Here is a 10907-nt window from a genome sequence, read left to right as displayed (position 1 = left end):
CTACCCACCCCCTCACTCTGACCCCCATTATACACCCTACCTCACCCTCCCTCACCCTCACACTCCCCTACTCCACACTACCCCTCCCCAGATCACCCAGAGAGACTCACAGAACATTACTGCACCGTGGGGTCACAGAGAGAGAGAGAGAGCGGACACCCTGGGGTTAGAGACTAACACAGCCCAGTATGTGACCTTTGACAGTCATCGAGACAGAGAGGTTTACAGCAGGGAAACAGGCCCTTTGGCCCAACTTGTCCATGCTACCCTTTTTTTAAACCCCCATGCTAATCCCAATTGCCCACATTTGTCCCATATCCCTCCATACCCATCGTACCCATGTAACTGTCTAAATCCTTTTTAAAACATAAAATTGTCCCCACCTCTACTACTGCCTCTGGCTGCTCGTTCCAGACACTCACCACCCTCTGGGTGAAAAAATTACCCCTCTGGACCCTTTTGTGAGGGTGGTGAGGGACTGGAATGCCCTGCCTGCTGCAGTTGTAAATGCGCCTAGTTTGGGGGCGTTTAAGAGATTGGTGGATAGGTTTATGGACGAAAAAGGAGTGGTTTAGATTAGTGGGTCAATGTTTTTTTTTAAAAATAGGACTGGTCGGCGCAACATTGTGGGCCGAAGGGCCTGTTCCGCGCTGTAATGTTCTATGTTCTATGTTCTATGTTCTATGTTTTGTATCTCTCCCCTCTCACCTTAAACCTCTGCCCTCTAGTTTTAGACTCCTCTACCTTTGGGAAAAGATATTGACTATCTCGCTGATCTGTGTCCCTCATTATTTTATAGACCTCTATAAGATCACCCCTCAGCCTCCTACACTCCAGAGAGAAAAGTCCCAGTCTATCCAGCCTCTCCTTATAACTCAATCCATCAAGTCCCAGTAGCATCCTAGTAAATCTTTTCTGCACTCTTTCTAGTTTAATAATATCCTTTCTATAATAGGGTGACCAGAACTGTACACAGTATTCCAAGGGTGGCCTTACCAATGTCTTGTACAACTTCAACAAGACGTCCCAACTCCTGTATTCAATGTTCTGACCGATGAAACCAAGCATGCCGAATGCCCTCTTCACCACTCTGTCCACCTGTGACTCCACTTTCAAGGAGCTATGAACCTGTACCCCGAGATCTCTTTGTTCTGTAACTCTCCCCAACGCCCTACCATTAACTGAGTAAGTCCTGCCCTGGTTCAATCGACCAAAATGCATCACCTCACATTTATCTAAATTAAACTCCATCTGCCATTCGTCAGCCCACTGGCCCAATTGATCAAGATCCCATTACAATCTGAGATAACTTTCTTCACTGTCCACTGTGCCACCAATCTTGGTGTCATCTGCAAACTTACTAACCATGCCCCCTATATTCTCATCCAAATCATTAATATAAATGACAACTAACAGTGGGCCCAGCACTGATCCCTGAGGCTGGTCACAGGCCTCCAGTTTGAAAAACAACTCTCTACAACCACCCTCTGGCTTCTGTCAAGAAGCCAATTCTGTCCCCAGGTGCCCCTGGAGCCTGACGATGAACGTTGAGCCGGGGGTGTACTCACAGTGAACATTAACGATGATACTGGCAGTCCGGGAGAGGAAAACAGCTTCATTCACAGCCTCACAGGTCACACTCATCCCATTGTCCTGTCGACTGGTCAGCATCGACACGTTAGACACGGTACTAACTCCACCCAGAGCAGCCTAGAGGGTCAGAGGTCAGCAAGGTCAACACCACCGGTCACACTGGACTGACCGAGCATTATTGAGGCAGAATCTTCCAGAAACATCATCAACCTTCACCACAGACTGAAACCCGCACTGTCAGAGGGTCAGTGCTGAGGGAGTGCCGCACTGTCAGAGGGTCAGTGCTGAGGGAGTGCTGCACTGTCAGAGGGTCAGTGCTGAGGGAGTGCTGCACTGTCAGAGGGTCAGTGCTGAGGGAGTGCTGCACTGTCAGAGGGTCAGTGCTGAGGGAGTGCTGCACTGTCAGAGGGTCAGTGCTGAGGGAGTGCTGCACTGTCAGAGGGTCAGTGCTGAGGGAGTGCTGCACTGTCAGAGGGTCAGTGCTGAGGGAGTGCTGCACTGTCAGAGGGTCAGTGCTGAGGGAGTGCTGCACTGTCAGAGGGTCAGTGCTGAGGGAGTGCTGCACTGTCAGAGGGTCAGTGCTGAGGGAGTGCCGCACTGTCAGAGGGTCAGTGCTGAGGGAGCGCTGCACTGTCAGAGGGTCAGTGCTGAGACATGTCCTCACACAGTGTCAGAGGTCACTCACCGTCCTGTAGGTCACGTCAGTCACATTCAGCTCCTTCCCCGCTGCCCACCAGCGAACCCTGGCAGGGGGGTTACTTCCCGAAGTGATACAGGACAACAAAACCTGCTCCCCTTCCACCGCCCAAGCCAATCCCAAAATCACCACACGCTTCGGAGCAACTGCAAAAATAAACAACAGCGAGAGGGTCAGAACTCCTGTACCCCAGTGAGAGACAGTGTGTGTGGGACCCGTACCCCAGTGAGAGTCAGTGTGTGTGGGACCCGTACCCCAGTGAGAGTCAGTGTGTGTGGGACCCGTACCCCAGTGAGAGTCAGTGTGTGTGGGACCCGTACCCCAGTGAGAGTCAGTGTGTGTGGGAGCCGTACCCCAGTGAGAGTCAGTGTGTGTGGGACCCGTACCCCCAGTGAGAGTCAGTGTGTGTGGGACCCGTACCCCAGTGAGAGTCAGTGTGTGTGGGACCCGTACCCCAGTGAGAGTCAGTGTGTGTGGGAGCCGTACCCCAGTGAGAGTCAGTGTGTGTGGGAGCCGTACCCCAGTGAGAGTCAGTGTGTGTGGGACCCGTACCCCAGTGAGAGTCAGTGTGTGTGGGAGCCGTACCCCAGTGAGAGTCAGTGTGTGTGGGACCCGTACCCCAGTGAGAGTCAGCGTGTGTGCGACCCGTACCCCAGTGAGAGTCAGTGTGTGTGGGAGCCGTACCCCAGTGAGAGTCAGTGTGTGTGGGACCCGTACCCCAGTGAGAGTCAGTGTGTGTGGGACCCGTACCCCAGTGAGAGTCAGTGTGTGTGGGACCCGTACCCCAGTGAGAGTCAGTGTGTGTGGGACCCGTGCCCCAGTGAGAGTCAGTGTGTGTGGGACCCGTACCCCAGTGAGAGTCAGTGTGTGTGGGACCCGTACCCCAGTGAGAGTCAGTGTGTGTGGGACCCGTACCCCAGTGAGAGTCAGTGTGTGTGGGACCCGTACCCCAGTGAGAGTCAGTGTGTGTGGGACCCGTACCCCAGTGAGAGTCAGTGTGTGTGGGACCCGTACCCCAGTGAGAGTCAGTGTGTGTGGGAGCCGTACCCCAGTGAGAGTCAGTGTGTGTGGGAGCCGTACCCCAGTGAGAGTCAGTGTGTGTGGGAGCCGTACCCCAGTGAGAGTCAGTGTGTGTGGGAGCCGTACCCCAGTGAGAGTCAGTGTGTGTGTGGGAGCCGTACCCCAGTGAGAGTCAGTGTGTGTGGGACCCGTACCCCAGTGAGAGTCAGTGTGTGTGGGACCCGTACCCCAGTGAGAGTCAGTGTGTGTGTGGGAGCCGTACCCCAGTGAGAGTCAGTGTGTGTGGGACCCGTACCCCAGTGAGAGTCAGTGTGTGTGGGACCCGTACCCCAGTGAGAGTCAGTGTGTGTGTGGGAGCCGTACCCCAGTGAGAGTCAGTGTGTGTGGGACCCGTACCCCAGTGAGAGTCAGTGTGTGTGGGACCCGTACCCCAGTGAGAGTCAGTGTGTGTGGGAGCCGTACCCCAGTGAGAGTGAGCGAGTGATTCTGGGACTCACAGACGACATGGAGGATGATGACTCTCCTCAGCGGGTTTGCCGTGACCTGATTTATTGCCTGACAGGTGAGTTTGACGCCGTCATCCTCTGGTCTGACTGGATAGGAGAGAGAGCTCCGAGATGTTCTCGTTGAAACATCTGTTTCCCATTCCTGGGACAGCACCTCGTCATTCTGTGGTCCAAAGAGGAGAAGGCGTGAGAGTACAGGAGGAGATTGTGAGGGTACGAGTGTGCTTTCACACTATCTCTATTGCTATTTTGGAATCATGGAGACTTTGTTGATAACTTCGAAGTTGAATTGTGTGTTTGTGTGGGAGAGGACGTCCTGCCTGATTGAGCCTGATGTGAAAGCCAGTGCCTGTGTTTCTCTGCTTTGTCCTTTCACTTGAAACTGTGCCTGCATTGTAACCACCCACTTTCTGACATGGAAACAAACACATGTTGAAGAAGAACTTGGCTGTTGCTTAGCAACCAGGACCACTTTCGGTTTGGAAAACTTATTTAAGTTTCATTTTCTGCTGGAAACTTTCGAATTTTAACTTTTGGGCTGGACCTATCATTCTCCATCGCTATCTTAAAACTAACGGAATTGTGGTCGCTGATCCCAGAGTCATCCCTCACTAACACTTCTGTCACCTGCCCTGGGAAGAAGCTTCCGGCTGTTCGGACGAGGGATGTGTGGATGGTGATGTGAATGAATGGGAGGCGGTTCCGGAGATACAGGAAAAGAAGAAAAGTGACTGGAAAACACCCATTGGATCGAGAGAGTGAAGAAAAGTCATTGTGACCAATGGAAAGGGGCGCTGAAGATGGAGGTAACATACAAAGCTCAGGGAGAGGTGATTCTCACCGAGAAAACAGAAAAACTTCATTCCTTTGGTTATTCGGACACATGTTGAGAAACAGAAAGTTAAAACTGCTGGACAGGCAGCAGGGTGAGCTGATGATTAGAAATTGGTCCGGAGAATCAAAACCTTTTTCCCCATCTTCCCTTCAGAGTCATAGAATCATCCGTACAGTACAGCAGGAGGTCATTCGGCCCGTTGAGCCTGTACTGGCAGCAAACCCACCCTATCCCTGATCTTATTGAATGGCGGGGCAGGCTCGAAGGACTGGATGGCCTACTCCTGCTCCTATTTCTTATGTTCTTATGTTCTTATGTAACCCCCCAGAAACTAGGGTTAATTTAGCATGGCCAATCAACCTAACCCGTACACCTTCAACTGGAGAAGCTGAGAAAGTGGGACAAAACAAGGTGAGGGATCTGGGTGTGTGTGTTCGGGGCAGAGGGATCTGGGTGTGTGTGTTCGGGGCAGAGGGATCTGGGTGCGTGTGTTCGGGGCAGAGGGATCTGGGTGTGTGTGTTCTGGGCAGAGGGATCTGGGTGCGTGTGTTCGGGGCAGAGGGATCTGGGTGTCTGTGTTCGGGGCAGAGGGATCTGGGTGTGTGTGTTCGGGGCAGAGGGATCTGGGTGTGTGTGTTCGGGGCAGAGGGATCTGGGTGTGTGTGTTCGGGGCAGAGGGATCTGGGTGTCTGTGTTCGGGGCAGAGGGATCTGGGTGTGTGTGTTCGGGGCAGAGGGATCTGTTGCTGCACTTGGATAGGGTGTCGGTGAGGCCACTCTGGAATATTGTGTCCGGTTTGGGTCTCCGTATTTCAGGAAGGATGTGGTGACATTGGAGGCAGTTCAGAGGAGGTTCCCCAGACTGATTCCGGGGATGAAGGGGTTGACGAACGAGGAGAGATTAAAGAGTTTGGGTTTATACTCGCTGGAGTTTAGAGGGATGAGGGGATCTGATCGAGGGATATAAAAGGGATTGAGAAACGAAATATAGACCAGATGTTTCCCCCATGGGGCAATCTGGAACCAGAGGCCACAGGGATAGGCTGGGAGGCGGTAAATTTAATACTGAGATGTGGAGGAACTGTCCCAGAGCGCGGTGGATTTGTGGAACTCACTGTGAGGCAGCAGTGCTAACCCACTGTGTCACCGTGCCCCCGGGAATCGAACCCGGGTCCCTGGCGCTGTGAGACAGCAGTGCTAACCCACTGTGTCACCGTGCCCCCGGGAATCGAACCCGGGTCCCTGGCGCTGTGAGGCAGCAGCGCTAACCCACTGTGTCACCGTGCCCCGCTGAGATTGTAGTTGATGACACAGTGTGTATTCCTGGAAGCCAAGTGAAGGGTAAAGTATGAAGAAACGATATTAAAGGGAGAGATGGAAGAGTTAATTACTGACAGTTAATTCAAGAGGTGAGTGGAAAATATCTCACTGAGACTCAGCCAGGATTTCATCCCAGGAAACACTGTGGCTGTGGAACAAGGATGTGAGGACACGGGACTGGAAAAGACAGGAATTACTGTTCAACTGAACCAACACCGAAGCTACTGTATCTAAAAATATCAGAGGGTCAGTGCTGAGGGAGTGCCGCACTGTCAGAGGGTCAGTGCTGAGGGAGCGCCGCACTGTCAGAGGGTCAGTGCTGAGGGAGTGCCGCACTGTCGGAGGGTCAGTGCTGAGGGAGCGCCGCACTGTCGGAGGGTCAGTGCTGAGGGAGCGCCGCACTGTCAGAGGGTCAGTGCTGAGGGAGTGCCGCACTGTCAGAGGGTCAGTGCTGAGGGAGTGCCGCACTGTCAGAGGGTCAGTGCTGAGGGAGTGCCGCACTGTCAGAGGGTCAGTGCCGAGGGAGCGCCGCACTGTGACTGGCTAGTTCTTACCTTTAACCATTGTAGTGCAGCCAATGGGTTGCCCCCGATTGAAGTACAAACCAATGAGAGTGTCTCTCCAGCGTTGACCTGCCCTCGAGTGTAACCATCGATAGTGGGAATCTCCGGAGGGACTGAAATGGAATCAGGAACGCAGGGTCTGTGAGACAGTGAGCTCAAAGAGAGACGGAAAGATTCAGAATCAGGATCCCTTTCAGGGAGATACTGTGAGATTAATCACTGATCTTACACAAAATGTTCATCCGAAACGACAGTGTGCGTGGCCGAGAGAGAGCAGAATTCACAGCACCACAAACTAACTCATTCCCGTTGTCCGAATCCTCCGGGGTCACTCTGAGAACAGAAACACCCAACTCCATTCACACGAAATATCACAGACACAAATATAACCCCGTGCTGTTCCTGTCCTGGGAGTGTTTGATAGGGGGACAGTGTAGAGGGAGCTTTACTCTGTATCTAACCCCGTGCTGTACCTGTCCTGGGAGTGTTTGATGGGGGGACAGTGTAGAGGGAGCTTTACTCTGTATCTAACCCCGTGCTGTACCTGTCCTGGGAGTGTTTGATGGGGACAGTGTAGAGGGAGCTTTACTCTGTATCTAACCCCATGCTGTACCTGTCCTGGGAGTGTTTGATGGGGGGGACAGTGTGGAGGGAGCTTTACTCTGTATCTAACCCCATGCTGTACCTGTCCTGGGAGTGTTTGATGGGGACAGTGTAGAGGGAGCTTTACTCTGTATCTAACCCCATGCTGTACCTGTCCTGGGAGTGTTTGATGGGGGGGACAGTGTAGAGGGAGCTTTACTCTGTATCTAACCCCGTGCTGTACCTGTCCTGGGAGTGTTTGATGGGGGGACAGTGTAGAGGGAGCTTTACTCTGTATCTAACCTCGTGCTGTACCTGCCCTGGGCGTGTTTGATGGGGGGACAGTGTAGAGGGAGCTTTACTCTGTATCTAACCCCGTGCTGTACCTGTCCTGGGAGTGTTTGATGGGCGGACAGTGTAGAGGGAGCTTTACTCTGTATCTAACCCCGTGCTGTACCTGTCCTGGGAGTGTTTGATGGGGACAGTGTAGAGGGAGCTTTACTCTGTATCTAACCCCGTGCTGTATCTGTCCTGGGAGTGTTTGATGGGGGACAGTGTAGAGGGAGCTTTACTCTGTATCTAACCCCGTGCTGTACCTGTCCTGGGAGTGTTTGATGGGGGGACAGTGTAGAGGGAGCTTTACTCTGTATCTAACCTCGTGCTGTACCTGCCCTGGGCGTGTTTGATGGGGGACAGTGTAGAGGGAGCTTTACTCTGTATCTAACCCCGTGCTGTACCTGTCCTGGGAGTGTTCGATGTGGGACGGTGGGTTTAATATCTGTACCTACCTGATTATGGAGACTGTAGTGAAAAGTTTTGCTTTCGATCCGGGATTCACTATGCTCTCCGATCCAATAAGTTCCACCCCATCTGGCAAGAAAAGTGGTGAGGTCAACATCGATAGCTCAGTGGGTCAGTTAAGTGGATTGGCCATGCTAAATTGCCCCTTAGTGTCCAAAGATGTGTAGGTTGGACGGATTGGCCATGCTAAATGTGTCGAGATACGGGGAGAGTTAAGGTGGAAGGGTCTCTTCCAATTGGAGACCTAGTGCAGGTTAGACGGTCAGAATGGTGCCCTGTGCACGATTGGGATTTGGTGATTCTGTCGGTTTGTGAACAGACACACCGCTCAGTACTCACTCTTCATAAAGATGATGCTGGAGGCAGGTTTCGAATCTTTTGCGTGACAGGTCAGTAAATATTCCTTTCCCGAAACCCAGGTGAGGGTGGATTGGGTAGATAATTCCTCAATAACAGGAATCTGTGGTGGAACTACAGAGAATAGGAGAGTCAGTGTGTGTGGGACCCGTACCCCAGTGAGAGTCAGTGTGTGTGGGACCCGTACCCCAGTGAGAGTCAGTGTGTGTGGGACCCGTACCCCAGTGAGAGTCAGTGTGTGCGGGACCCGTACCCCAGTGAGAGTCAGTGTGTGTGGGACCCGTACCCCAGTGAGAGTCAGTGTGTGTGGGACCCGTACCCCAGTGAGAGTCAGTGTGTGTGGGACCCGTACCCCAGTGAGAGTCAGTGTGTGTGGGACCCGTACCCCAGTGAGAGTCAGTGTGTGTGGGACCCGTACCCCAGTGAGAGTCAGTGTGTGTGGGAGCCGTACCCCAGAGAGAGTCAGTGTGTGTGGGACCCGTACCCCAGTGAGAGTCAGTGTGTGTGGGACCCGTACCCCAGTGAGAGTCAGTGTGTGTGGGACCCGTACCCCAGTGAGAGTCAGTGTGTGTGGGACCCGTACCCCAGTGAGAGTCAGTGTGTGTGGGACCCGTACCCCAGAGAGAGTCAGTGTGTGTGGGACCCGTACCCCAGTGAGAGTCAGCGTGTGTGGGACCCGTACCCCAGTGAGAGTCAGTGTGTGTGGGACCCGTACCCCAGTGAGAGTCAGTGTGTGTGGGACCCGTACCCCAGTGAGAGTCAGTGTGTTGTCATACTTACTCAGGATATCGAGCCAGGCAGTGTGTGATATGATGCCCATAGATTCTTCTGACTGCCCAACTTGGCACTGATAAGACGCATCATCCTCTAACTGCACATTTTCTATCTGGAGGTTAAATACACCTGATAGGGTCAAAGTTCAGAGGTTAGGTACCTGAGATCAACTGAAACGTCCTCAGTAGTTTGAACGGTTCACGGTTCTTGATGCAGGACTGGGACCTTCTCCCCAATGAACCCAGGTTGTGTTCAAGAATGATCGAGTGACTTTACACACGTTCCACTGTTCAACTGAACCTGCCAAAATAACGGGGCCTCCTCCTGTTCCTGTGTAACAGGCTCGAGGGGCTGAATGGCCTCCTCCTGTTCCTGTGTAACAGGCTCGAGGGGCTGATCCGTGGCCTCCGTTCTCCTCAGTCTGGGCCCTCCTCATACTGACCTGCCGCTGAGTTTCCGGTCACTGTGTAGCGAGGGAATCCCGGGAGGTTCCTTCCTGGTCCCAGCAACAATCCATCCCTGACCCACTGCACTGGGCCAGTCACCCCTTCCACCTCACACTCCATCAACACCCGCAAGCCCTCGACAGAGCTGCTGTTCACCGGCTGTTTCCGAAACACCTGCCTCATCCCAAACACTGCGGAACCAAAACATCAATCTGTCAGCAACTGGGAACACATCTAACCCCGTGCTGTACCTGTCCTGGGAGTGTTTGATGGGGGACAGTGTAGAGGGAGCTTTACTCTGTATCTAACCCCGTGCTGTACCTGTCCTGGGAGTGTTTGATGGGGGACAGTGTAGAGGGAGCTTTACTCTGTATCGAACCCCATGCTGTACCTGTCCTGGGAGTGTTTGATGGGGGGGACAGTGTAGAGGGAGCTTTACTCTGTATCTAACCCCGTGCTGTACCTGTCCTGGGAGTGTTTGATGGGGAGTGTAGAGGGAGTTTTACTCTGTATCTAACCCCTTGCTGTACCTGTCCTGGGAGTGTTTGATGGGGACAGTGTGTAATTGGAGATTCTTACCAATGCTGACGCAGTGTAACAGTGTTGTCCAGGCACAGAACTTTGCTCCGGGGTTCATCTTTTCGCCTGGCCTGAGTCAGAGTTCAGAGTTCAGCGAGGGAGGCCGCAGTGTTCTGTGAACAGATTGGAGTCAGATCAGATTGAGTTGGAATGGCCGGTGAGCGTGGGGTGGATTCTGTACCCAGAGTTGGTCCAGTGTTACTCTGCTGAGGAACTGTCTCTCAGCCTCTGTGTGTGTGTGTGTGTGCGAATCCCCCCTCCCCCCAGCTCTCAGGGACCCCTGCCCGTGGGGGCTGCGTGTATCTCGGTGATGAGTGAGTGTGAGTATCTCCCTCTGATACTCCAGCCTGACCCGTGATCGCTCTCCCCTCTCCCCCGGTGAGGGGACACAGTGGGCGAGGGGAACATTCCGGAGAATTGCGGGTGTCACCAGCTGGGGGAGGGGTGTCTGATTTGGTCCGGGTAGCGTTCCCCGCTGGCCCCCATCCCGGCGGGCGTTCCATTTTCCCAAATCCCGCTGACATCCCTAAATCTCCCGTTAATCCGAGCAGAGTCCCTCTCGACCCTCTCCGCTCGCCATTGGTCATCTGTCGGACTGCGGAATCTCTGGTCAAATATCCGGGTCTGAGGGAAATCAGTATCTGCGGGAGACCCTCTCACCCTCGGGGATGTGCGGGTCAGGGGTTACAGGGCCAAGGGTTACGGGGTCAAGGGGTACGGAGTCAAGGAATACAGGGTCAGGGGTTAAGGGTCAAGTAGTATGGATGGGATGGAGTTGTGAGGTCAGGGGGCGTGGGTCAAGGATTACAGGGTCAGGGGTTACAGGCTAGGGTTC

The 10907-nt window shown here is 53.5% G+C and overlaps 2 protein-coding genes across 2 annotated transcripts; both read right to left on the bottom strand.

Annotated features, from left to right (window-relative positions):
- Positions 1-2463: 2463 nt before the first annotated feature.
- Positions 2464-8013, bottom strand: LOC145340533 (adhesion molecule nephrin-like). Its single transcript, XM_080185002.1, has 5 exons — positions 7904-8013; positions 6763-6866; positions 6525-6646; positions 3773-3979; positions 2464-2472 (listed from the first exon to the last, which is right to left on the bottom strand). The coding sequence occupies exons 1-5, from the start codon at positions 8011-8013 to the stop codon at positions 2464-2466; spliced, it is 552 nt and encodes a 183-aa protein (XP_080041128.1).
- Positions 8014-8244: 231 nt separating this feature from the next.
- LOC145340532 (nephrin-like) lies at positions 8245-10183 on the bottom strand. The gene is made up of 4 exons (XM_080185001.1): positions 10073-10183; positions 9490-9684; positions 9054-9176; positions 8245-8387 (listed from the first exon to the last, which is right to left on the bottom strand). The coding sequence occupies exons 1-4, from the start codon at positions 10128-10130 to the stop codon at positions 8245-8247; spliced, it is 519 nt and encodes a 172-aa protein (XP_080041127.1). The 5' UTR covers positions 10131-10183.
- Between the last annotated feature and the right edge of the window lie 724 nt (positions 10184-10907).

Source organism: Carcharhinus amblyrhynchos, unplaced genomic scaffold, assembly GCF_965287045.1.
Source record: "Carcharhinus amblyrhynchos unplaced genomic scaffold, sCarAmb.v2.hapA chromosome_1116, whole genome shotgun sequence".
In the NCBI taxonomy this organism is placed as follows: Eukaryota; Metazoa; Chordata; class Chondrichthyes; order Carcharhiniformes; family Carcharhinidae; genus Carcharhinus; species Carcharhinus amblyrhynchos.
Note: the sequence above shows the minus strand (reverse complement) of the source record. Positions and strands in the feature narration are given on the sequence as shown.

Excerpts from the sequence above, each read along its gene's own strand:
- LOC145340533 (XM_080185002.1), bottom strand. The coding sequence starts at position 8,013 with ATGTTGACCTCACCACTTTTCTTGCCAGATGGGGTGGAACTTATTGGA. Across the intron at positions 6,867-7,903 it reads ACTACAGTCTCCATAATCAG|AGTGACCCCGGAGGATTCGG; the intron begins GTAGGTACAGAT and ends TTCTGTTCTCAG. Across the intron at positions 3,980-6,524 it reads CTGCACTACAATGGTTAAAG|AATGACGAGGTGCTGTCCCA; the intron begins GTAAGAACTAGC and ends TTTGGACCACAG.
- LOC145340532 (XM_080185001.1), bottom strand. The coding sequence starts at position 10,130 with ATGAACCCCGGAGCAAAGTTCTGTGCCTGGACAACACTGTTACACTGC. Across the intron at positions 9,685-10,072 it reads GTTACACTGCGTCAGCATTG|TGTTTGGGATGAGGCAGGTG; the intron begins GTAAGAATCTCC and ends TTGGTTCCGCAG. Across the intron at positions 8,388-9,053 it reads TGCCTGGCTCGATATCCTGA|TTCCACCACAGATTCCTGTT; the intron begins GTAAGTATGACA and ends TATTCTCTGTAG.